The sequence below is a fragment of the Hyperolius riggenbachi genome, chromosome 10, assembly GCF_040937935.1.
Source record: "Hyperolius riggenbachi isolate aHypRig1 chromosome 10, aHypRig1.pri, whole genome shotgun sequence".
Taxonomy (NCBI): Eukaryota; Metazoa; Chordata; class Amphibia; order Anura; family Hyperoliidae; genus Hyperolius; species Hyperolius riggenbachi.
The window spans coordinates 151,553,208-151,579,977 of record NC_090655.1 but is presented as its reverse complement, the minus strand read 5'-3'; the positions used below and the strand labels follow the sequence as shown (position 1 = coordinate 151,579,977).

At 43.3% G+C, this 26,770-nt stretch overlaps 1 protein-coding gene across 2 annotated transcripts in view; it reads left to right on the top strand.

Moving 5' to 3' along the window:
- C10H10orf53 (chromosome 10 C10orf53 homolog) overlaps positions 1 to 26,034 on the top strand; it is a 40,030-nt gene extending 13,996 nt beyond the window's left edge. For both annotated transcript variants that reach the window (XM_068258838.1, XM_068258837.1), the window contains exons 2-3: positions 21,583 to 21,702; positions 25,840 to 26,034. In XM_068258838.1, the coding sequence (XP_068114939.1) occupies positions 21,583 to 21,702; positions 25,840 to 25,904 (185 nt within the window). In that variant the 3' untranslated portion in view covers positions 25,905 to 26,034. The remainder of the gene's footprint in view (positions 1 to 21,582; positions 21,703 to 25,839) is intronic.
- Positions 26,035 to 26,770: the final 736 nt, after the last annotated feature.

The following is a 26,770-nucleotide window of genomic DNA, read 5'->3' as shown; positions in this document are numbered from 1 at the left end:
TCCGACCCCCCTCCTCACCGCTAGGCCCAATACCCCCGACCTGCCCGCTACCCCTCCGGCTCGGCGGCCGCCCCCCCAGCACCCACGGACGGGTGTGGGGGGGGGGGGGGGCAGCAGTGTTCTCCTAAATTTGCCTCAGGCAGAAAAAAGTCTAGGGCCGGCCCTGCATGTACTGACATGTGTTCAGGTATTTACCGTACAAGTCTGTAATATACCTCACTGCTCTGTAATTTCAGCTTTCCATGTGGTAACAGCCTTGATGAATTGACATTTTTCTAAGTGCTCAGTAATGTCAGCTGTTTTCAGCATTGACTTTTAGTCACATAAACACTATGATTACTTAAGCATAAATTCTGCACTCTCAGGCCCCATTTACACTTGAAAGCGTAAAACGCCTGCGATTACCACCGGCATTTTTCAGGAGTGATTTTTCCACGATTTAATGCAGAAAAATCACTGGACACTGCAGCGATTTACCAGCGATCGCGTTTAGCACTTCTATAGCACTGAAAATGGTGCAGACTGCGCGTTTGCGTTTGTCGATTTGTGTTATTCACCGGCGATTAACGCAAATCGCCCAAGTAAGAACAGGCCCATAGGGTATTATAGCACTAGCGCTTTCAAAAGCGATAGCGCTTGAGAGTTTTGCCAAAATCGCCAGCAAAACGCTCTAGTGTGAATGGGGCCTCAAAGTAATTTTTAATTAAATTAAAAAAGTAAAACAAAATGTAAAAAAAACTACAGATAGTCACCTAATTCCAAATATCCCTAGTTACAATGTTTTATACAGTACATACAAAGTTGTATCCGTGTACACAATATACAGTACTGTTTTTTTATTACTTGTTTTTTTTATTATGTGTTGCAGTACTATATAAAAAGTTATACGTATTCTAGAACATATTAAAAGCAAAAACATACTTCGTACTATATGTCCAAATCCAGAGTTGTCGGCAAGTAAATCACATATCCACATTTCACTATGTATAACACATGACTTGACTTAATATAATTATTATTTATTTATTTATATAACGCCATCATATACCGTCCAACTTTGTACATCAGGACATTCAGTAATACAAGGACAAATACATTCAGAATCAGGCTGCTTTTACACATGGTGCAGTGTGATCTTTAGCGATCCCACCACACTTTGCCTGAGAAGTCACCCCGTATGTTATAGCCGCAGGGCCATGAAATCAGTGAAGCAACACTTTCCAGTGAAAGTATGTCACACTTCTGGGATAAACATGCAAGCTGTCTGGTATTACGCTGCATGCAGCACATTGCCATGCCTGGATCCACCGCACCCTGATCACTGTTACAGACCCTTAGGGTTATTATTATTGCTCCTGCGATGGAATGCAGTGATTTTGTGCGACACACCCCGCGCTGGCACACGTAATGTAAGAGGGGCCACATATTTTTTGTGTGGTTTGAGACATCATTAATACTGGTACATGTTCACATGATAAATTACAGCAGAACTGGGGGGTTTTAAGGGTTAAAACATAAAAAAAAAGTTTTAAATCCGTTCACTGAACAAAGACACACAAAAGATTGACTATTAAAAGTACAGTTATCTTTAATTCTTGTTGCAGACTCTTCATTGTGTTCTTCCAGCAGCCAGTTATACACATACTGGGGTTACCACACTAACATTGGCCTGGTGCACACCAGAGGAGTTTTTCTGAGCGTTTTGAGTTTTTAAATCTGCTGCTAATGTTATCCTATGTGTCTGTGCACACTGGAGCAATAAGGTTTTGTAAAAAAACCTATAGCATTACATTGGGAAGAGCTTTTAGAGGTTTCAAAAGCTCTTCCCAATATAATGCTATGGGGTTTTTTACAAAACCTCATTGCTCCAGTGTGCACAGACACATAGGATAACATTAGCAGCAGATTTAAAAACTCAAAACGCTCAGAAAAACTCCTCTGGTGTGCACCAGGCCATAGTCCATGAAAGGGTATAGTCATACAATCGGTAGTGATGTCAGTGACTGAACCCAAATATGTATATAAATATACCCAGCAGCAGCGATTTTCATTATTTAACAGCAGGACAGAGAAGACATATAATCCATGGGTACTAGACGAAGAAGATGGGCAGAAGAATTTGCAAGCAGCGAAATGTACAGATTCCCCCTTTCATTGATGGCAATAGTGTCACTACTAAACGAAGGGCTAGTTCACAGTGCTCAGAATAATTCTGCAAGTCAACTCACTACCTATACAATTATATGGGCCTGTTCACAGTTCTGAGTTGTAACGGATTGTGTTATTCTAACTTGCTGCATGCAGGCTTTATATTAAAGTCTATGTCCAGTATTCATTGCAGTTCACATACATTTTAACACGTGCGTTATGCAACTGACCACTGTGAACCTAGCCAAAGCTGATAACTAAGTAATATACTTATGAAAGGCAGGCATGATGGCTTCTTTCCAAGTCCCATTGTTCCCTGCATTTGAAGGGCTTTGAGGTGGTTGATGATTACTGGAAGTCACCTATCTGGCATAGGCCCAAGAGTGAGCTCTGGACTGCAAAAAGATAGGGGTAGAAAGTCAGAAATACCCAATTTCCTATGAAATCGCCATTAGGTTTAAATATCAACAGACTGTATTCGTTTTCAGGTGCTCTGTGCATGTAGTAGTATGTAAGTCGTAATTTCAGACACATGACTTGCCTGCTGCTATCTTATTACCTTTTTTATTGATTTCAGGCAGTCTAGCATTTATTAAGACCAGTGCTAAGGGCAGACATATTGGAATGTCATCTACATTTTAGGCTTGGACTGAGTTCCATTCCTCATTTGTAGCATGTGTATACAGCAGTAACATAAGGAAAGAGTTCATTTCTTCTGCAGGTTGTTTCTGGGGAAGTGTGTGAACCTTAGGTATATGACAGTCCAGGTAATTGTCTGTATATTAGGTTGGTCTACATACACAAGCATCATTGTTATTACTGTTCTCAATACAACCCTTTAGGGGAAAAAAATAAAGTTCAACTGTAAATACTAAGTGGCACTGCCCACCTACAAATAATGTAGGGAATACAGACAAGCAGTGGATGCAACTGTGCATTCACTATATACTGCATCATTCTAGAGCAGGCATGGGCAAACTTGGCCCTCCAGCTGTTAAAGAGAACCAGAGATGATAAAAAAAAAAGCTTTTATACATACCTGGGGCTTCCTCCAGCCCCATACGCACGGATTGCTCCCATGCCGCCGTCCTCTGCTGCCTGGATCCGCCGGTACCGGGTCCCGTCATTGCCGCGAGTCGGCCGGCGGACGCGGCTGATTCTCCGCATCACACGGCGCTCCCGCTATACAAGTATGCATGAGGCTGCCTACTGCGCAGCCGCATGCGTACGGGTATGGAGGGAGCCCCTGTGATGCGGACAATTGTCTGCGTCCGCCGGAAGTGACGGGCCCCGTACCGGCGGTTCCAGGAAGCGGAGGATGGCGGCGTGGGAGCGATCCAGGCTTATGGGGCTGGAAGAAGCCCCAGGTATGTATAAAAGCCTTTTTCTATTTTTACATTGTATTCCTCTCTGGTTCCCTTGAAGGAACTGCAAGTCCCACAATGCATTGCAGGAGTCTGACAGCCACAGTCATGACTCATAAAGGCAAATGCATTGTGGGACTTGTAGTTCCGTAACAGCTGGAGGGCCGAGTTTGCCCATGCCTGTTCTAGAGGCTTACCAATCTCCCTGGAAGACCTCATATGGTGGGAGTCAATGAAGCTGCTTAGGAGCCACTACTAGACTATGATATGACACATCTGGGGAACCTTGCAGCTAAAACACTAATGTGAGACTTGCACTGTTTAACCACTTGCCGACCGCCCACTACCAATAGGCGGCGGCGGGAAAGTGGCACCCCCAGGACCACATAACGCGGATCGCCGGCGGCACCTGGGGGACTAATTAGCCGGGGATAGCGTGCAGTTTAGGCTCACCTCACCTGCGACGTCAACCCGCCGGCCATTTAGCAGCGCCGGCGGGTTGTAAACAGCCCGATCTCCCCTGCAAAAGTGTATAATACACTTTGTAATGTATACAAAGTGTATTATACAGGCTGCCTCCTCCCCTGGTGGTCCCAGTGATCGAGGGACCACCAGGGGAGGAGGCAGCTGTGTATGTAATCACACACACACACACTGATCCTGTCCCCCTGCCCTCCTGATCGCCCACAGCACCCCTCAGACCCCCCCCCCCCCACCTGATAACCCCCTCAGACCACTGACTGTTTGCACCCAATCACCCCCCTAATCACCCATCAATCACCCCCTGTCACTATCTGTCAACGCTATATTTTAGATTAGGTCCTAAACTGCCCCCTGGGGGCTCCTGATCACCCCCCCCCCCCCACATCCTCAGATCCTCCCCAGACCCCCCCTGTGTACTGTGTACATCGATTCTCCCCTGTATTCACCCACTGATCACCTCTCAGTCACCCACTGTTACCACCTGTCACTGCCACCCATCAGATCAGACTCTAACCTTCCCCTTGCAGGCACCTGAACACCCGCCCACACCCTCAGATTGCCCGCATACCCGCCCTCAGATCACCTCCCAAGTGCATTGTTTACATCTGTTCTCCCCTCTAATCACCCACTGATCACTCATCAATCACCCATCCATCACCCCCTGTCATCAGATCAGACCCTAATCTGCCCCTTGCTACACCCTCAGATCGCCCTCAGACCCCCCCCCCCCCCCCCCCGATCACCTTGCCAGTGCATTGCTTGCATCTATTCTCCCCTCTAATCACACCCTGATCACCTATCAATCACCCGGTCACCCCCTGTCACTGCTATCCATCAGATCAGACCCTAATCTGCCCCTTGCAGGCATCCAAACACCCACCCACACCCTCAGACCCCCTCTGATCACCTCCCCAGTGCATTATTTACATCTGTTCTCCCCTCTTGTTACCCATCAATCACCCCCTGTCACTGCTACCCATCAGATCCTAATCTGCTCCTTGCGGACACCCAATTACCCGCCCACACCCTCAGATCACCCTCAGACCCCCCCCCGATCACCTCGCCAGTGCATTGCTTGCATCTATTCTCCCCTCTAATCACACCCTGATCACCTATCAATCACCCCGTCACCCCCCATCACTGCAACACATCACACAATACGCAACCGCCAATCCAGGAAGTTATCATGCTCAGCCTTTTCGGTGGAAACCACTCCAAATTTTCTGAACATAACATTTTTTGGGGCCTTCTCCTAACATGGTTCTAGTCAAAAAGAATGTATTGCGGTCTTATTAGTCTACGCACCCAATACATCACATGCCCATGTTCTCTGCTGCCATGTCCAGGTCACGATTTGAGAACATCCTGCGCTTCCTGCACTTCAGTGCCAATACACCCTGTCATCTAAGAGGCCACCCTGTTTATGACCAGTTCCACAAAATTCGGCCCCTCATAGACCACCTGTCATCAAAATTTGCAGATGCTTATACCAGTGAACAGTAATTTTGAGGCACTTGGTTTCCAGACTACTCCTCACGGTTTTGGGCACCTAAATTGCCAGGGCAGTATAGGAACCCCACAAGTGACTCCAAAAAACAATAAAAATCAATTGGACAATTGTGTGTAAAAAAAAAAAAAAAATCTAAAAATTCTCATTTACAGAGATATTTCTCCCACCCAGCATAGGTATGTGTAAAAATACACCCCAAAACACATTATACTACTTCTCCTGAGTACGGCGATACCACATGTGACACTTTTTTGCAGCCTAGGTGCGCTAAGGGGCCCAACGTCCTATGAGTACCTTTAGGATTTTACAGGTCATTTTGAGGCATTTGGTTTCTAGGTTTCTACTCACGGTTTAGGGCCTGTAAAATGCCAGGGCAGTATAGGAGCCCCACAAGTGACCCCATTTTAGAAAGAAGACACCCCAAGGTATTCCGTTAGGTGTTTGATGAGTTCATAGAAGATTTTATTTTTTGTCACAAGTTAGTGGAAAATGACACTCCGGAAATTCCGTTCTGAACGGGATTTCCAGGAGAGCTTCCTCGTTGCCATGGCGACGGACGTCGTGACGTCATGGACGTCACAGGGAGTCCCGATCCACCCCTCAGCGCTGCCTGGCACTGATTGGCTAGGCAGCGCACAGGGTCTCTAGGGGGGAGGGGCCTGTATCGCGGCGGGTAGCGGCGATCAGGTACAACACGCAGCAAGCAAAGTGCTTGCTGCGTGTTTTAAAAAAAAATTGTTCAAATCGGCCCAGCGGGGCCTGAGCGGAGGTTAAGGGGTTTTAAGACTGCAGTCCTTAAGTGGTTAAGCATGTCCACTGCATACCCCTTATGACCATCTGTTGAATAAGCTGTTTCAACCTGTGGTAATAGCCTGAAATCCCACCCTTATTCACAGATTTATGGTACCAATTATATTTTTTTATTTGATTAGAACTACACTATAGTGGTAATGTGGTTCTAACTCAAACATTGGGAAGGGAGGTGGTTTGACACATCACAACAAATAGACAATCACATCAGAACCTATAAAAAATAATAGCAGGAAGTCTTTACTAATGCAGTGCTGAACTCCTTGGCCTATGGTTTTGGATGGTCTTTATTGTTGATCGTTTATTCATGTCTGTTAGCTGAAACAAAATATAGAAACTTCAAAAAGGAATTTTGCATGAATTGGGAAACCCCTATACCCCTAGCAACAGCTAGCTTTGTGAGCCATTCATGGCTGCAGTCTGGCAAGAGAGGCCTCCTACATAATACTTTCAGTGAACTGCTTTCAGAGCGAGGTTGAGGCAGAAATGAGAGAGGTACAAACCTTGAGGGCAGCAGTGAATCTGCTGCCAGGTACAATTGCATGGCAGTGCCACACACTACTGGGCAAAGCCCAGTCACACTGCCATCCCATGCTGTCAGTGTGTTGATCACTAATGAGCTAAACCACAAGGTAGCTCTTATCCGATCCCTACATTTTTAAAAGGATTCCACCTATTGCTGTTCTGTAAATTGATGGTATGAGGCGTAAGTGGTCTGCATACACAGCCAATCTGAGGACTCAGACTAGTAAAATCCACTATGCAGCACAGGAACATAATAAGCAGTTTGACATGGCAGAATTCTGTACCATAATAACCCCTGCACATAGTATGGATGACCTTTAAGCTATAGCCAGTGAGCTGCGCGTGTATCAAAAAAGGGCGCCTGGAAAAAAGGGCGCGGGGTATAGCCGAAATTATAAGTTTGAATGCAAAACCATCTTTTTCGTTTAAGAGGTTATAAATGATAATTTAGTGCTAAATAGGTTAAATAAACGGAAATGAAATGGCAAAATACCGTCTATAACAGTAAACAAATTCTGAAATGAAACGTCAAATAACGTCTATAGCAAAAACGATATTTACACTTGTATTAAGCATAGTACTAGAATGGTAGGTTTTACAGGTATTTTACTACAATTATACCTAAGTTTAGGGTCACAGATATCTTTCCTTATCCCTATCCCTCACACCTAAACTTCCCCTTTGTGTAAATACACATAATGTAATAAATTGTATATATTACATATATTGTACTGTAACTATACCTAACCTTACTCTCATACAAAGCCTTCCCTGTACCTATCCCTAACCCCTAGACCCCCCTGGTGGTGCCTAAACCTAAGACTCCCCTGGTGGTGCCTAAACCTAAGACCCCCCTGGTGGTGCCTAAAACTAACCACCCCCATGGTGGTGTATATTGCACTGTAACTATACCTAACCCTCCCTGTACCTATCCCTAACCCCTAGACCCCCCTGGTGGTGCCTAAACCTAAGACCCCCCCTGGTGGTGCCTAAACCTAAGACCCCCCCTGGTGGTGCCTAAAATTAAGACCCCCCTGGTGGTGCCTAAACCTAAGACCCCCCTGGTGGTGCCTAAACCTAAGACCCCCCTGGTGGTGCCTAAACCTAAGACCCCCCTGGTGGTGCCTAAACCTAAGACCCCCCCTGGTGGTGCCTAAACCTAAGACCCCCCTGGTGGTGCCTAAACCTAAGACCCCCTGGTGGTGCCTAAACCTAAGACCCCCCTGGTGGTGCCTAAAACTAACCACCCCCCTGGTGGTGCCTAAACCTAACCACCCCCCTGGTGGTGTATATTGCACTGTAACTATACCTAACCCTCCCTGTACCTATCCCTAACCCCTAGACCCCCCTGGTGGTGCCTAAACCTAAGACCCCCCTGGTGGTGCCTAAACCTAAGACCCCCTGGTGGTGCCTAAACCTAAGCCCCCCCCCCTGGTGGTACCTAAACCTAAGACCCCCCTGGTGGTGCCTAAACCTAAGACCCCCCCCCTGGTGGTGCCTAAACCTAAGACCCCCCTGGTGGTGCCTAAACCTAAGACCCCCCTGGTGGTGCCTAAACCTAAGACCCCCCTGGTGGTGCCTAAAACTAACCACCCCCCTGGTGGTGCCTAAACCTAACACCCCCCTGGTGGTGTATATTGCACTGTAACTATACCTAACCCTCCCTGTACCTATCCCTAATCCCTAGACCCCTTAGTAATGCCTAAACCTAACCATCCCCACTGCACAAACATGCTAAACACATATAAACAATAATATATTTAATCCTTAAAATACTTCACTCCAAATAACATGAATAAAATAATTTATATATTTGTAATAGAATAACTAGCCTTAAAATCACGTATACATTAATAATATTATAAGTAGAAAAGGGTATATATAATATATATACACATACAATACAATAGATAGCCTTACAATCACGTATGCATTAGAAATCTTAAAATAACAGTAATATTTAAAGCGATATTTTAGTAACTATAATCAATGCATTATAAGTGTAAAAACAAAGTTAATACCAAAAGCGATGTATTTCTAATACAATCAGGTTGGTATTTAAGCATTATACATATGAAAACGAATTTTAAACGATAAAAGAAGTGTAAACGAAATTTTAGCTGTTATAGTTTTGTAAGCGCAATTTTAAAACAAAAAAACTAGGTAAAACTCATATAAGCGAAATTTACAAACGAAAAAATAAGTATAATATAAAGTCAAAACGAACTTGTAAACGATATTTGTTATAAATCTTATCCTGTAAACGAAAACTTTTGTTAAAACGATCCCTGTAACCGCTATTTCTCGGGCGCCCTTTTTTCCTGTCGGGCACCGAATAGCCGATATTTTGCATTGCAGTCTATGGCGGCGCCCTTTTTGTCCACTATCCCTGTGCGCCCTTTTTTACTAGCTCCAGTGAGCTGCAGAGTGGTAGCTGAACCCCAGTAGAAAGGTCTCAAACTTGGCCTGAACAGATAAATGAGCTTACTTTCCAGCAACCATTGATTTCACCAGACCGCAGATCATTCCAATGTAGACACATTCTTGAGGGCAAAGTGGATGAGGTGACAGTGCCCATCAGTATTCTTAAATTGAGATACTTCTACCAGGTCTCTGTGATAAGGGCCTGCATGTAAGTGTGTTTTTAAACTCTAACGTTCATATTGCGCCTATCTTTTGGCTCATAAAGAGCAAATAAAAAGCCAAGTGTACTTCTAAACAGTGTGTTCTTGTTTAAAGTCTCCTATGACAAGAGACCAAGAAGTTATTGCCATTACCAACTCTGTGATAGGAGTGGTGCAAACAACAGGGCTGGTGGGTGCATTAACAGTGGAAACTAGTGAATGAATGATGAGGGTGAGATGTGAACAAGTACAGGTTGAAAGGTGTGATGGTCTCTTAGCCTCAGGCATGACTGAGCAAGCAATCAAGGTCTGATGGGGAAAAAGGGGGGTAATGTGAGAGGAAACCAAGAGCCAATATAACGTAGTAAGTTTCTGACTTTGACATGAATAATTGTACTCACATTTGTGTGCCACAGTAGTGGCACAACAGTAGGTTGGTGGGGAGAACAAACCCAACCCCACTTTGGTTAAAATGTCGCTCTCTGCAGTTATGGACAAAATAACAAAGAGATGTACCCTCCACACAAGGTGGTATGATTATGGACGTGGTTCAAAGGAACCAAATGGAAATAAAATTATGGTGTCCAGGAGGTGGAGAAAATGCACCTTGTCTATGGTATTGACAAGGGCTCTGTAAGAGAAGATGAGGCTTTGTCACCCCTCTCTTACAGAGCACTCCATATCATGTGCCATGTAGGCTGGTTTGGCTAGCATGCCTCGCAGGTTGACTCAGCCACCCTGACTATAGCAGCCTGCATGGGTGACAAGGAGTTAATTGAAGCTTTGGAGGGGGAAGGCTACTTTTTTATTTTAATTGAAAAAATTGGCATAGTTAAACCCATGCAGGCTGGTATAGCCTGCATGGCTGAGTCAACCTGCGTTTGGCTCCGCCATACTAGCCATTCCAGCCCACATGATATGGAGGGCTCTGTAATGCTGGGAATACACTGTTTGTTTTTGAGCCATTTAGATGGCTCGATAGATCATTTCCGACACGTCCGATCTCCCGCCCGATCATTTTGCTGGTCGATTCCGCATTGAACACAATGGAAAAAGATAAAAACGAGCGGAAGATAAGAGAATCGCCTGGGAAATCGATCGAGCAGGAGACTCGAGCAGCAAAATCGAGCCATGTATGCCCAAGCATAGGAGAGGAGCAACAAAGCCTTCCCTTCTCCTACAAAGGCCTTCTCCGCCCCAGCGGGAGCTTCAAAGATGCTTTTGCAGGGAAGATGGAGAAGAGAACGGTAGCAGTCACAGTGGGTCCTGCAGGAGTGATGGAAGGAAACGATGTCAGCAGAGCCTGGCATACAGCATGGACATGAGGAAAGTGGTTGGGAGTCTTCTAGCTCTAGTGACGGACATCGGGTAACAGCGACAGGTGCACATGCATCTTCCAGGGAGAGAAAGGAACTGCCATGGTGCTGAAGGACAGCTCCACAGCACAAATGCTTCCACATCGCTCAGGTTACAAGAGCATCGCTCAGGCGAATAGTTAGTATTTTCTCCCAACACTCGGACATTGCCCAGATGAAGCCGGCAATTGAATTTGCAGGTAAATTCTGAGTGATGTAAGCTTCTTAGCCAATTTATTGCAAATATCACAGTGCAGAGCAATAAATTGACCAATAGGCCTAAAATCCAGGTCAAGACCCGGTCTTTTTTTATTTTGTATTGAAGTTACCCTTAGGTGGATAAGGGCGGTGACTGGTTGACTCCCTGGTGGCTTAAAATTTGGGTTGTAGCGCTGAGGTATCTCTTATTGCTTTGATGTAAGCTTTTTATCATCTCAAATTGCATATGACCCTTCGACAGGCATACAGTAATAGTTATATTTGAATAGTCAGAGGATTAAATATGCCCTTTATAATGTGTTCTAAAATACTGCTTCTTAAAGGACAACTATAGTGAGAATATATAGAGGCTGACATATTTATGTCTTCTTAAACCATACCAGTCCTGCTGATCTGTTTGGCTGCAGTAGTGTCTGAATCACACCAGAAACAAGCATGCAGCTAATATTGTCAGATTAGACAATAATGTCAGAAACACCTGATCTGCTGCATGCCTATTCAGGGTCTATGGCTAAAAGTATAAGTCTAGTACACACTTTCAGTTATGATTGGCCAATCACTGACTAATCTTACCACCTCCTTGTAGTATAAGGGTCAACAGATTTGAATGCTATGAGCAGATTGTGTTGGTCAGTGATTGGCCAATCATAACTGAAAGTGTGTACCAGGCTTTAGAGGTAGTGGATCAGCAGGACAGCCAGGCAGTGTGCACTGATTAGGAAATAAATGCGGCAGCCTCCATATCCCTCTTGCTACAATTGTCCTGAGCAGTGGAAGAAAATGAGAATTGTGACTTATCTGGGGATTCCTCCAGCCCCCTGTAGCCAACTAGCATCTTCCTGGCCTTTTCCGTGGTCCCGATGTCTGGTCCGGTAATCCGGCGACTTCCTAGCAAGTCGCCCGTGTGCGCTCCTGCTGTGTCATCACGCCGGGTGCTGTCAGCCTCCTGTGCATGCATAGTACAGTGTTTAGAGAACTGCGCATGCGCAGGAGGCACCCAGTGTGCGAGCGCTCTTCGGGACCGCGCATGGAGACGGCGTCCTCCGTACCTACAAAAGCGAACCAGGTATTTCACTGTTTTTTAACATTGGCCTCGGAAGTCCTTTAAGGCAGCCGCTTCATAGGTACAGGAGAATGTTATAAACTGTTCTTATATCACCTTGCTTTGACACCAGTAACTTCTTACAGTTACGTCTCACAGACTGGGAGATCACTTGACTCTCCACACAGCAAGCAGGAGATAGACTTTCTCAGGCTTCTTCAATGTTTACGTTATTTATTCAAGTAACAGAAATACAGATAGATACAGTTTATCATCTCCTGGCAAAGCAGACTTCCATGTTGCGTTACAGCTGCTTGAGTACCTTCCTGCTTAAGATACCCAGGTCTTCTTGTATCTACTCTATGTTACATCTAGACTACCTATGTACAGCAGACATTATATCAGATTACAGAAAGGAAGCACATACTTAGAGGTCCCAGTCAGCCTTGCGAGCTATTGCGAAAGTAAAGAGCAGAATGAGCTCCCATAGCTCCCTCAGCCTTTAATACTGACTAGGAAAGAGTTAAATATGACATCATCTTCGCCACCCCGTAACTCAGACTATTGGTGGACCCGCTCGTGGTGTCATCATACACACCTACTTGATTAATAATCAATGAGGCTCCTGACCTATATGCAGGAATGTGGATATTTACATAACATAGCTGATGTTTATTGTTCTAGTGGCGGTACATGCCCAGGTCAGGGAGACCTGCGGCCTTGTACTAGAACAGCTTTTTGGTATGTTCTAGTTCTGCTGACAGAACTGCAGATGTTCTCTCTCAGAGAAAATCCCCTTAAAGGGCCGATCTGCACTCCAAGCCTTTTTGACTAACTCAGTCTAAATAACTGAGGCCTACTTAAATTATAACAGAGAACAGAGGCGCCAAGAGGATAAAAGGAAGCTAAATGAGCTTAAAAACGAAATTCTTGATAAATGGAGGTGGTAGTGGTGGACTTACCTCCTCCAAGTAGACACAAAGACTGTAGTAAAGACAGTCAATATATTTTATTAAAGAACTCCAAATATGCAACGCGTTTTGCAGGTTTGATCCTGCATCATCAGGCAATAACAACGGAGCAATAGCATATGTGGTCAGTAGAAGAGGTGTCTGGCTCTTCTACAGACCACATATGCGATTGCTCTGTTGTTATTGCCTGATGAAGCGGGATCAAACCTGCAAAACGCGTTGCATATTTGGAGTTTATAAATAAAATATATTGACTGTCTTTACTACAGTTGTTGTGTGTCTACTTGGAGGAGGTAAGTCCACCACTACCTCCTCTATTTACCAAGAATTTGGCTTTTAAGCTCATTTAGCTTCCTTTTATCCTCTTGGAGCCTCTGTTCTCCTGCATAATATTGAGTCCTGTTGGAAGGTTGAACCCCTTTTTCTCATCTACAGAGAGCGACTTCTTATTCCTGGGTGGGGTCAGGAAAATCTCCCCACCTGCCTTTACAGTGGTTGCCTAATGGTAACCCTGGTTTGTGAGTATTAATATTTACTCTATCTAGTAACCATTTACCAGTACATATTACACTATTGGGGCTCTTGGTGTTCCCTGTTTTTGCTTCATAGGTACAGTTTGCATAAGCAAAGAAAACAATTTGCAGTATGTCAAACTTTTGTAGGAAAATGATAGAAAACTACCTTGTTAATGAGATGGCTTGCTGAGACTCGGTATGCACAATCTACCTTCCATGTCATGGTAAATTCTGCAATCATTCTTTCACAGTGTGCTCTCATTCAGGAGAGCTAATTAAATGATGAGGAGTGGACACATGCCAACGTTACGCAGTGACAGAGTAATAAGGTTAATTAGAAAGGCATATTTATGTGTTTTTATTTCATTTTTGTTGGTGTCATCAATGATAAGCAACCATTTCATTAATTTTAATGTCTGATTTTTTTTTTTTTAACTAGAAACTTCTTAACCAACAAATACATAATGAGAATGTAAAAGCGCAAGTTTTATATTGGGCCCCCTCAAGTGCTCTATACATAATTTATATATAGCACCAAACCTGCTAAGGAAAGCCACAGGGTCAGAGAAGTGTAAGCAGGGGAGGAGAACAGTCTATTAATGGTTACAACCAATTAAAGCACATATAGAGTTGATCATTATCAGCGTAGCACTAATTAAGAGCTAATAAAGCAGTTAGAGGGTCCCTTGTGGCTCCCCCCCCCCCCCGGTCTAGTGGCCCTGGTGCATCCCCTATTGCTATGCCACTGTTATACAAGACATAGTTACATAGTTATTTGGGTTGAAAAAAGACATATGTCCATCGAGTTCAACCAGAGAACAAGTACAACACCAGCCTGCTCCATCATATATCCCTGTTGATTCAGAGGAAGGCGAAAAACCCTTACAAGGCATGGTTCAATTAGCCCCAAAAGGGAAAACATTCCTTCAGGACTCCAGATGGCAATCAGATAAAATCCCTGGATCAACATCACTAGGCATTACCTAGTAATTGTAGCCATGGATGTCTTTCAGCGCAAGGAAAGCATCTAAGCCCCCTTTAAATGCAGGTATAGAATTTGCCATAACTACTTCCTGTGGCAATGCATTCCACATCTTAATCACTCTTACTGTAAAGAACCCTTTCCTAAATAAATGGCTAAAACGTTTTTTCTCCATGCACAGATCATGTCCTCTAGTCCTTTGAGAAGGCCTAGGGACAAAAAGCTCATCCACCAAGCTTTTATATTGCCCTCTGATGTATTTATACATGTTAATTAGATCCACTCTAAGGGCCCTTTTCCACCTGCAGTCGCTAGCGTTCACGCTGAACGCTAGCGATTGCTGAATCGCAAAACCGACGTTTTGCGGCCGCGATTTTGCTATGCTATGCACTGCATAGCAAAATCGTGGCAAATATCGCTCCGCCGCGCGTTCGGGTAAAAAACGAATCGCGGTAGTGGAAATGACCTACCACGATTCCTATGTTAAAAAGCAAACCGTAGCGATTGTAAAAAAAAGTTTGCGCTGGTGGAAAAGGGCCCTAAGGCGTCTTTTCTCAAGACTTAGGCTACTTACACACCAGGACGTTGCGTTATAGGGGACGTTATGGTCGCATAACGTCCCCTAACGCAACGCCTTCTGGTGCGGGAGAGGACGTTAGAGTGAGCCGCGTTAGGCGGCTCTGTCCGCATAAGGTCTCCCAGAGTGGCGCTGATTGGCCGGCGGGACCACGTGATGTGGAGCGAGACACTCTGCATCACGTGGTCCCACTGGCCAATCAGCGGCCGCCAGTGCAGTGCATATTAAGTAGCCATGTGCGTGATTACTGTAGCGGCATCTCCCCGCCTCCTCTCCGCCCCCCACTGAGCATGTGCAAACAGTCTAACGCGGCTTTAGTAGAACGCACAGCATGCTGCACTTTCACTGCAACGTGCAGCGTTACATGTAACGCAACGTGGGCACTGTGAACAGCCCACTTGTGTTACATTGCTGTGCATTGGGGGAGCGTTACAGGCTGCACTAATGTGCGCCTGTAACGTCCCACTGTGAAAGCAGCCTAAAGGAACCCTTTCTTGGTAAGTGAGACCTTCCATCCCACGTGTCAATGTTGTTGCTGGTCTCTGCACCTGCTCTAAAACTGCAATATCTTTCCTGTAATGTGGTGCCCAGAACGGAATTCCATATACCAGATGTGGCCTTACTAGAGAGTTAAACGGGCAATATTATGCTAGCATCTCAAGTTTTTATTTCCGTTTTAATGCATCCCAAAATTTTGTTAGCTTTAGCTGCAGTGGCTTGGCATTTAATACAATTATTTAACTTATTGTCGATGAGTACTTCTAAGTCTTTCTCCAAGTTTGATGTCCCCAATTGTATCCCATTTATTTTGTATGGTGCTAGACCATTGGTACAACCAAAATGCATGACTTTACATTTTTCAACATTGAATTTATGTGCCCATATAGCCATCCTACCCAGATCATGTTGCAATATGTCACTATCTTCCTGAGAGTAGATGATTCTGCACAATTTTGTATCATCTGCAAAGATAGCAACATTGCTTTCTACTGCATCTACTAGGTCATTAATAAATAAATTGAAGAGCATTGGACCCAGTACAGACCCCTGTGGGACCCCATTGCTAACAGTCACCCATTTTGAGTATGATCCACTGACCACAACTCTTTGTTTTTCTACTATGAAGCCACGTATAGTATCTCTTAGTAACCCCTCAAATAGTTTGCAAACAGCTGATGTTAAGCTTACAGGTCTATTATTTCCTGGATCTGATTTTTTGCCCTTCTTGAATAATGGGAAAACGTGGGCTGTACACCAATCCACTGGGGCTCTGCCAGTTGAAAGAGAGTCACAAAAAGAGTCACAAGACTAAACCAGATGTTTGTGGAAATATCTAAATCTGTTACCTTCCACAGAGATTTTATAGCAGAGATGTTCCTGGCATGTTTACCTTGTTCTCTTGTGAAGAAAGCTGAACTTTTAGTGTCTTCTCCTCCCCGACCCGCCCAGGAAAGCACATATAGGTGGAATAGCAATGTAGCCTTTAAGAATATATTACTGTAGTGAGGACCAGAGGTGTAATTACTGGTAGAGTACATCCTACAGCCCTAGCAGGTCCTAGAAGCGCCAAGCTTCTTACTCTCCCTTCTTCTGATATAGGGCCCCGCCTCCAGAACAGGTGTTGAGGATGCCACCTTCTTTGAAAAAAAGGGATCATAATGGCCACACTTGTTATTAGACTCCCAGCAAATGGGACTCCTGGCCGAGGTGGTCACAAGGAAAGGGGGAAACTAGAAACATTTTGCAGAGGGACCCATGATTTGTAGTTATGCCTCTGGTGTGGACCCTTTTAAAAAGCTGAGTGTTCTTTTGGTGTGCAAAAGGTATTTGGGCTAAATATTTTTTCACAAATGTATATTGTTTACCTTGTAATGGGAGTGGGAGAGTACAAATACTTCTTTTGAAAATTATGCATAAACTTTAATGCATAATTTCTTTAATTCATAAATTTAGAGCCACATTACCACATAAACATCTGGGCTCTCCTACCAGCTAATTTCAGGTTTTCCATGAGTGAGTGTGGTTAGAAATATTCTATTTTAGAAGAGAATGATTTAAAATTACGTTGATCTAAACATGGGGTGAGTCATATACCACAAGCTTTATCCATTAAAGGCTAAAAGGGTTCTTTTCAGAAATCACTGTTATCCTGTTATGAATCCAAGATATAATTTAAGCAAATGGACTGTAAATTGCTTATTTCCTAACTAGATTGCTTGTCTAATGCAAAAAAGTGACCATTTATCAGTTTAATTTTACTAAACATTGAATTGTGTGGTTTTCAATACCTTGGTCAATTTCTGGGATAATGTGTTTCTCCCCAGCTGGCAAAATTCCAGGCTTATTTTGATTTACAGATAAATGCATCTGTTAGAATCTGTTAGGAAGTGTGAAAACAACGTATGAATATTTTGAGTATAAAATTGTACCTCACTTTAACCCATTTAGTGAAAAATTAAGGGCCTTTCCACGCAGAGTCCATTGCTTTGTGATAAGATTGCAACGCAACATAGCCAAAAAGATGCACCGAGCGGTTTGACCGCACAGTAAAATGAAAGTAGACCTTACTGCCACTGTAAACGCACATGTTCATTTCTGTGGCTGGACCCGCCGCACCGCACTTGTGGAACACACCATAGGAATATCATTGCATTGTGTTGTATTGTATTGCAATGCAGCGCTATTGTCCATCGTGTCGCAAATCACATTCACATTAACCCTTCCCTCCGTAACACAAACCTACACCTAACACTAACCACCTACCTACATCTAACACTAACCTGCCCCTAATTACACTTAACACTAACCCCCCCCCCCCCACACACACACACACGCCATTTACGCCTCTCAACAATTAACAGTAACCTCCCTGGAACTTGACTACACCAGTCATTATAGCTTAGCACCAGGCCTACAGCTATAACCTAATACTCAACACCCACTGGGTGGACACCCTGCGCACAAGCTAATTCCTACCCCTCCCCAATCCCGGTAACAGCCCACTGGAGCCAAATGGCACTAGGCTGTACTATAGCCAATCACCTATTAGGCCAGAAACCCACTGGGAGCGCTTTGTATGCGTGAGTGATTTGAAAAAGCTCTTGGTAATGCAATGCTATGGGGGATTTTTATAAAATCACATCATTCAAGTGGGATCACACCCATAGCATTACATTAGCTAGAGCTTTTCAAATCACAAAGCGCTCATAAAAGCTCTCCTAGTGGGTTTCTAGCCTTAAAGGGGAACTTCAGCCTAAACAAACATACTGTCATTAAGTTACATTAGTTATGTTAATTAGAATAGATAGGTAATATAATCTCTTACCCACCCCGTTTTAAAAGAACAGGCAAAGGTTTGTGATTCATGGGGGCTGCCATCTTTGTTATGGGGGCAGCCATCTTTGTGGTTGAAAGGAGGTGACAGGGAGCAGGAGACACAGTTCCAACTGTCCTGTGTCCTGATCACCCCTCCCAGCTGCATGTGCTAGGCTTCAAATGTCAAATTCAAAATGTAAAAAAAAAATTGCACCAAAACAGCAGAACGAGAACAACAACATCAGAAATCCCATCATGCTTTTTTTTGCAGTTTTTTTCTGTGCAGCTAAAAATGAGGCTTGTATAAGAGAAATAAAGTTCTGATGCTGTGAAACAGTTAAAGAAACACCAGGCCTTTCCAGTGCTGCTGAGTCTATTTTTAGTCTGGAGGTTCACTTTAAGCCAGGAACCCACTAGCATTGCTTCTCTAAGCGCTTTTGATTTGAAAAGCTCTTGCTAATGTAATGCTATGTATGTGATCCCACTTGAGGGATGTAATTTTCTAAAAAAACAAACAAACCACATTACATTAACAAACACTTGACAAATCACAGGGCTTAGAAAAGGGCTGCTAGTGGGTTCCAGGCCTTACCAAAGCATCACCGAGTTGCCAAGCGCACATTACAGAAGAACCACCACTAGCCACAGTCACCGCTGCTAGCCTGGAGTTCACCGCTGCTAGCCTGGAGTTTGGCTTTATTATAATTGAACTCTAATGCCTCCCTTGCCCAAATTACCCACTCTGCACCACAAATTGCATTGTGCCCTATGGTGGCACACAAAACATTAGGCGTTCCTCGCACCCAATCGAACAGCTTTGTTTTGACAGTACCTATACACTATTCAATTTTTTTCAATGTAATCATTAGATTTTATATAAACATTGCATCTAATTATTTGTATTATTTTAGGTTTACATAGCACCAGCATCTTCCGTGGTGCTGTATAAAAGGAGAATGCAACTACAGACAGTTGAAAAACAAGGGTATACACATAATGCACAACTGAACAGGTCAGCTAATGCATTGTACATAAAGGTGAAAAATAGGTTTCCACATTACAAACATTAAAACACATAGGGATATATGCAATTCACTTTTTCTCCTGAGTTTTCTCCTAGGTGATATTTTTACATTTGTCAATAAAATGCATTTTAAGCCATCAGAAAGCAAGAAAATGCTCAAAATAATTTTATTAGTCCTTTTTTGCTTACTTTTTGGTACTTTTTTTGTTGAAAAGTGCTGGAAAGGTATTTTAATTTGAAGATGAAAAATGATCTCCTAGGAGAAAACTCAGGTGAAAAAGTGAATTGCATATGGGCCATAAGGTGAAAAAGAGCCCTGCCATTTAACCCCTTGATTCTAAGAGGTTAAGCATTACAATTGGAAAAAAGAAGCTGTGTGCATGGTTGTAAAATCACGTACATTGAAGATGGGTGGTGGGGGAATTTGGGCGCCGGAGATAATAGCTAGTAGAATAGCAGTAAAATTTCCATTATTCTATTATTAGGCAGTGCTAATTCCAAGTAATATATCATTATAGCTAAAACTCACCCTATTCTAACACGAGCCCTCCTTCTATTAATGCTTAAACGTAAAGGAAACCTGTAATGATTAAAAAAAACAAGTTTCACTTACCTGGGGCTTCTGCAAGCCCCCTGCAGTCGTCCTGTAGCCGTCCTGTGCCCAGGCCGGTGTTCAACGATCCTTCGGTCCCCCGCCGCAGCTCAGTTCACTTTCTTCAGTCTCTAGCCACTCCGCCTATGTGGCCCTGGCCGCGCACGTCCTCAGCCGGGCTCGTCCTCGTTCACGCACCTGAGACTGAGAGCATCCTGCACAGGTGCGGTATGAGAAAATATCTACTGCACCTGTGCAAGACGCTCCTGGCGACGGGACAGCGAATGAGGACGCACACAGCCAGGGCCACGCAGGTGCAGTGGTCGTTGACTTGCAAGTCAGCAAAAGTGAAACTGAGCAGCGGTTGGGGACTGGAGGATCATTGCGTAGCGTGGAGTAGGCACAGGGCGGCTGCAAGGGGCTAGCAGAAGCCCCAGGTAATTGGAACTTTTTAAAATCATTACAGGTTTCCTTTAACCTACCTCCAATGACGATACCAAAACCTAACCAACTCCCTAATGATGCCTAACCCTAACTGACACCCCACCCCCCCTGCTAATGCCAACCCTAAACAACCCCCTACTGATGCTTAAAAGACAACTGAAGTGAGAGGGATATAGAGGCTTTCATACCAGTTGCCTGGCTGTCCTGCTGATCATCTGTCTCTAATACGTTCAACCATAATCCCTGAACAAGCATGCAACATATCAGGTGTTTCTGACATTGTCAGATCTGACAAGATTAGCTGCATGCTTGTTTCAGGTGTTATTCAAACACTACTGCAGCTAAATAGATCAGCAGGGCTGCCAGGCAACAGGTATTATTTAAAAGGAAATAGATATGGCAGCCTCCATATTCTTCTCACTTCAGTTGTCCTTTAACTCTAACCGACCCCTGCCAATGGCTAACCCTAACCGACCCCCTTTGATGCCTAACCCTAACCTACTTTCCCCGTGATGCCTAACCCTAATAGACCCGCCTTCTATGCCATGCAAACTATAGCTTTTCCATCCATATTATGAAAGAAATGCTTATCAAATAAAGTTTGCGCACCTTAGCCTGCCATATAAGTGGGGTTTTAGGCAGCAGCATGCAATATTCTTCTAGACAGTACATATCTACCAGCTGTAGCAGTGAAATAATAGTTAAGAGTGAAGCCAGAGCAGGTAAACAATCTCTGGAAGAGATCAACAATTTACCTCTGTGCTGTTCAACTCCAGTCCTCAAGGGTAGAGATCCTTACACATTTCTGGAACAGCTTATTAATTGATGGGACTGAATCAGGAAAAGTGTGGTTCATCAAGTAGGACACATCTCTACATTTCTCAGTCCATCCTAAACCCTTGCATAGATATGGCCCTCAAAAACTGGAGCTCTAATTTACGTGATCTACCACAAACTGAATACAGTATGGCCACCAACCAAAGACCATATCATAGCACTAGAGCTATAAATGTGCAGAGTTTATTCATTCTGTACCTTTCAGATAGTGTACAACCCTACAATCTTTATTGTTCATTTGACAGCTGTGCTGACCGCAGATGGACACAAGGTTTTCCTGGAAGAGATACCAGATCGGAATTCTGTGGAACTTGTAGTAAATGGAGAGACTGTATTTCAGTGCAACATAAACCAACTTGACTTTGGTAAGAAAGGGACAATGTTTCTAATTGTGAAGGTATCTTTTGTAAGAACTGCCTGTTTTTGCTTCACAGCCCCCAGATTCAAATCCATACTCAAGGACAACAATTGAAAAATACAAGTTTGAAACTTTTTCTTACAGCACACCTGAACTGGAACAAAAAGTGGACTTTTACTTACCTGGGGCTCCTCTCTCCATAGTCTGGGGCCTTTCAGTGTCTTTGGGGTCCCCTCCATTATGCCACTGCCCCCCGTAATTATTTCTGACCTGGCTTGGTTGCAGGCTACTGTGAATGTTCGTTTCCTGTCCGCAAGCCTCCCTCAATTTCGCTCCCATCACCTGGAGCGTTCAGAAAATGCACGGTTCACGAAATAATGTACAATCTCAGCAAGGGACGCACAATTGATAGAGGTGCATACATGGCCAGTAGCCCACGCCCAAGCCAAGTTTGAGAGTTTTATCTGAGGGGGACAGCTGCACAACGAAAGGGGACCCTGAAGACACTGAGAGGGTCTCAAAGACTATGGGGGGGGGGGGGGGCGGTGACAGAAGCCCCAGGTAAGTAAAAGTCCACTTTACACAGTTTTAAACTTTTTTTGGGGGGGGGGGGAGGGGCAAATTGTTGGCACCCCAGAAAATTTTCCAGAAAATCAAGTATTTCTCACAAAAAAAGTATTGCAGTAAAACATTTTGCTATACACATTTATTCCATTTGTGTGTATTGGGACAAATGAAAGAAAAGGGAGGGAAAAAAAGCAAATTGGACATAATGTCACACAAAACTCCAAGAATGGGCTGGACAAAATTATTGGCACCCTTAACTTAATATTTGGTTGCACACCCTTTGAAAAAATTACTTAATCAGTTACTTCCTATAACCATCAATAAAACATAATAATGCACACCTCTCACTCAGAATTTTGGACCACTCTTCCTTTGCAAACTGCTCCAGGTCTCTCTTTTTGGAAAGGCACCTTTTCTTGAAAGCAATTTTAAGATCTCTTCACAGGTGTTCAATGGGACTTAGATCTGGACTCAGATCTAAGTATTCCGTTAGGAGTATGGTGAGTTCATAGAATATTTTATTTTTTGTCACAAGTTAGCGGAAAATTACACTTTGTGAAAAAAAACAATTAAAATCAATTTCCGCTAACTTGTAACAAAAAAAAAATCCTCTATGAACTCACCATACTCCTAACGGAATACCTTGGGGTGTCTTCTTTCTAAAATGGGGTCATTTGTGGGGTTCCTATACTGCCCTGGCCTTTTAGGGGCCCTAAACCGTGAGGAGTAGTCTTGAAACCAAATGTCGCAAAATGACCTGTGAAATCCTAAAGGTACTCATTGGACTTTGGGCCCCTTAGCGCAGTTAGGGTGCAAAAAAGTGCCACACGTGGTATCGCCGTACTCAGGAGAAGTAGTACAATGTGTTTTGGGGTGTATTTTTACATATACCCATGCTGAGTGGGAGAAATATCTCTGTAAATGGACAATTGTGTGTAAAAAAAAAAAAAAATTGTCATTTACGGAGATATTTCTCCCACCCAGCATGGGTATGTGTAAAAATACACCCCAAAACACATTATACTACTTCTCCTGAGTACGGCAATACCACATGTGTGGCACTTTTTTGCAGCCTAACTGCGCTAAGGGGCCCAAAGTCCAATGAGCATCTTTAGGCTTTACAGGGGTGCTTACAATTAGGCACCCCCCAAAATGCCAGGACAGTGAACACACCCCACAAATGACCCCATTTTGGAAAGTAGACACTTCAAGGTATTCAGAGGGGAGCATAGCGAGTCCGTGGCAGATTTTTTTATTTTTTTTTGTTGCAAGTTGGAAGAAATGGAAACTTTTTTTTGTTTTTGTTTTTTTTGTCACAAAGTCATTTTCCGCTAACTTGTGACAAAAAATAATATCTTCTATGAACTCACTATGCCTCTCAGTGAATACTTTGGGATGTCTTCTTTCCAAAATGGGGTCATTTGGGGGGTATTTATACTATCCTGGAATTTTAGCCCCTCATGAAACATGACAGGGGGTCAGAATAGTCAGAGATGCTTGAAAATGGGAAAATTCACTTTTTGCACCATAGTTTGTAAACGCTATAACTTTTACCCAATCCAATAAATATACACTGAATGGGTTTTTTTTAATCAAAAACATGTTCGTCCACATTTTTCGTGCTGCATGGATACAGAAATTTTACTTTATTTGAAAAATGTCAGCACAGAAAGTAAAAAAAAATAATTTTTTTGACAAAATTCATGTTTTTTTTGATGAATATAATAAAAAGTAAAACTTGCAGCAGCAATCAAATAGCACCAAAAGAAAGCTTTATTAGTGACAAGAAAAGGAGGTAAAATTTATTTAGGTGGTAGGTTGTATGACCGAGCAATAAATCGTGAAAGCTGCAGTGGTCTGAATGGAAAAAAAGGCTCTGGTCCTTAAGGGGCGAAAAGACTGTGGTCCTCAAGTGGTTAATGTGGCACACACAGTCACATAGTGCAAAGACTAATGGCTCATACTCATGGGCTACAATTGTCGCCCGTGAGTATGCGCCGTTGCACGGGCGCGCACCCCGAATTGTCACCCGTCGCTGATGTCGCCAGGCGATTGAACTGCTCAATCGCCTGGCGACAGTCGCCGCCGCAACTCCGCCGCAACTGTCGCTAGTCCGCTTGAGTACGCGGACTAGCGACAGCAACCTCCATTGAAGTATACGGAGGTTCCGGCGGGGGGAGGAGGAACGTCGCGCCGCTGGTCCCTCTTCCGCGTGTGTACGTGGGGGGACCTGGCGAGGAGCTGTCGCCGGCCTGTCGCCCACACGCTCACGTGTGGTGGCGACAGGCCCTAGAAGTTGCCCGTGAGTATGGGCCATTAGTGAATTTGTATCCTTTTTATCTGCTTTCAGGTGTGATTTTTAAATTGCCGACTCCTGTTACTTGCCCCAGTTGAGTTTAAAGGAGCTTCACATGCTTGAATCAATCTTTATTTATTCACAATTTTGAAGAGGTGCCAATTATTTTGTCCAGCCCATTTTTGGAGTTTTGTGTGACATTATGTCCAATTTGCTTTTTTTCCTCCCTTTGTTTGTTTTATTCCAATACACACAAAGGGAATAAATGAGTATAACAAAACGTGTTACTGCAATACTTTTCTGTGAGAAATGCTTGATTTTCTGGGGCACCAACAATTTCAGCCATGACTGTAAAACAACCAGTGAGCTCATTGAAAATGGCTATATTTTTGAAAACTGCCTTGAACCTTGTTTGTTTTTGAACTTTCTTAAATATAATTTTCGTATATTTGAAATAAGTCATTAAAACATCAGGGTAATTAACTATGGGATGTATGCAATAAACTGCATTAAGCAGAATTATATGTGTAAAATGTTACCGCATGATGAGTAGAGGAGAATGCAATACATTACATGCAATACATTATGCTGTACTCATCATGGGGTAAAATTTTATGTAGGTAATTCTGCTTAGCCCAGTTTAGTGCATAAACCCCTATATGGCTCGGTTCACATTCTAATGCAAAACAGACTTTTTTTGTAAAAACTGAGTTAACAGAGGGTATGTTATTAATGGGCTCCATTCAGACTTGTCAGTCACAGTCCACAAGTGCAAAACAAAGTCCCAACCTGCACAATTTTTACAGACAATTGGATGTGCTGTACAAAAAAGCCTACGTATGAAACCCATCTGCTCCAGACCCCAAGCAACCCAGTGGACCCTTAGAACGGAGACTGCACTGTCCACTTCTATTGGCCATTTGAGATCTGGGGCCATATAAGATCTACTTTTTCACCTGAGTTATCTCCTAAGACCTAGGAGATCATTTTTATCTTCTCTAAAAAATGAATTTTCAGCATTTTACAATTTAAAAAAGTACCCAAAAGTTGGTGAAAAGGTACTTTCAAATTTATTTTGAGTGTTTTCCTTGCTAGTGCTTTAAAAGGCATTTTACGGCAAGGTGTAAAAAATATCACCTTGGAGGAAACTCAGGTGAAAAAGTTAATTGCATATCAGCCCTTATGTAGATGTGGACTGAGCCTACTTGTATGGTCAGACTGATTAATATGGACAATTGGGACTGATTAATGACATTTCTTTATGCTTGATTTACTTTGTAGGAGGTGATGGATTGCTGGACCCACTTTGTGAAGAAGCAAGAAAAGCAGTTTTGAGGGCTTACTAATGATTATATATATATCTGCTTAGAAATGTATAGTCTGCATCTAGTATGGCCACCCATCTCTTTTTTAGACAATAATGTGCTTAGGCTGAACATCACTGTTGAGAATAAACAGGAAATATTGTATAACTGATCTCTAGTGCAGTTGTATTTTTCTGCAAGATGTACTGAAGGAGGTTTACCAAAACATAGTAGAAGCTGGATATGGCCACTTCCTGTAAAATAAACACAATAATTCAATGTTGGACGTAAATACAGTGATACCATACAAGGGGACATGGCATGTGTATTTGATTAAAGGAGTACTATCGATTGAAACGACTTTTTTTAATACTCTATATTAGTGTACACATTACAACTAGTGCTAGGGGCACTTTATTTATTCACCCAGGTCTCTCTCTCACTATCCCTGCTTAAAAATTCATTTCTCACACAGCTCATAGTAGTTTGGGTCACCCTGAGCTGCTTTGTTACTTTGTCACACAGCTCACAAATATATTTCACTGTGTCACTCACAGCATGCAGCAGACATGAGGAGAAATAGGCTGATCTGAGGTGGTAAAACGTAACTAAATGAGCTGGAATATTGCTGGAATATAACTAGCTATACCAGGAGTCTGTGTTTACACTCAGACTGGCTGCCTGCTTGAGGCGATTCACTCCAGGCTGCATCCACTTTACAAGCTGCTGAGAGGGGCAGACCACTGTCTACAATTAGCATTATTAGTATCTTTATCAGTAAAGAGAAGCAAAGATAAACACACATTGCTAGAATCTTTAACCCCTTACCACCATATCAACAAGATTCTTTCAGCAAGGTGATAATTAAACTATAAACTGAGGAGTTGATAGCATCTCCCCTTTGCAGA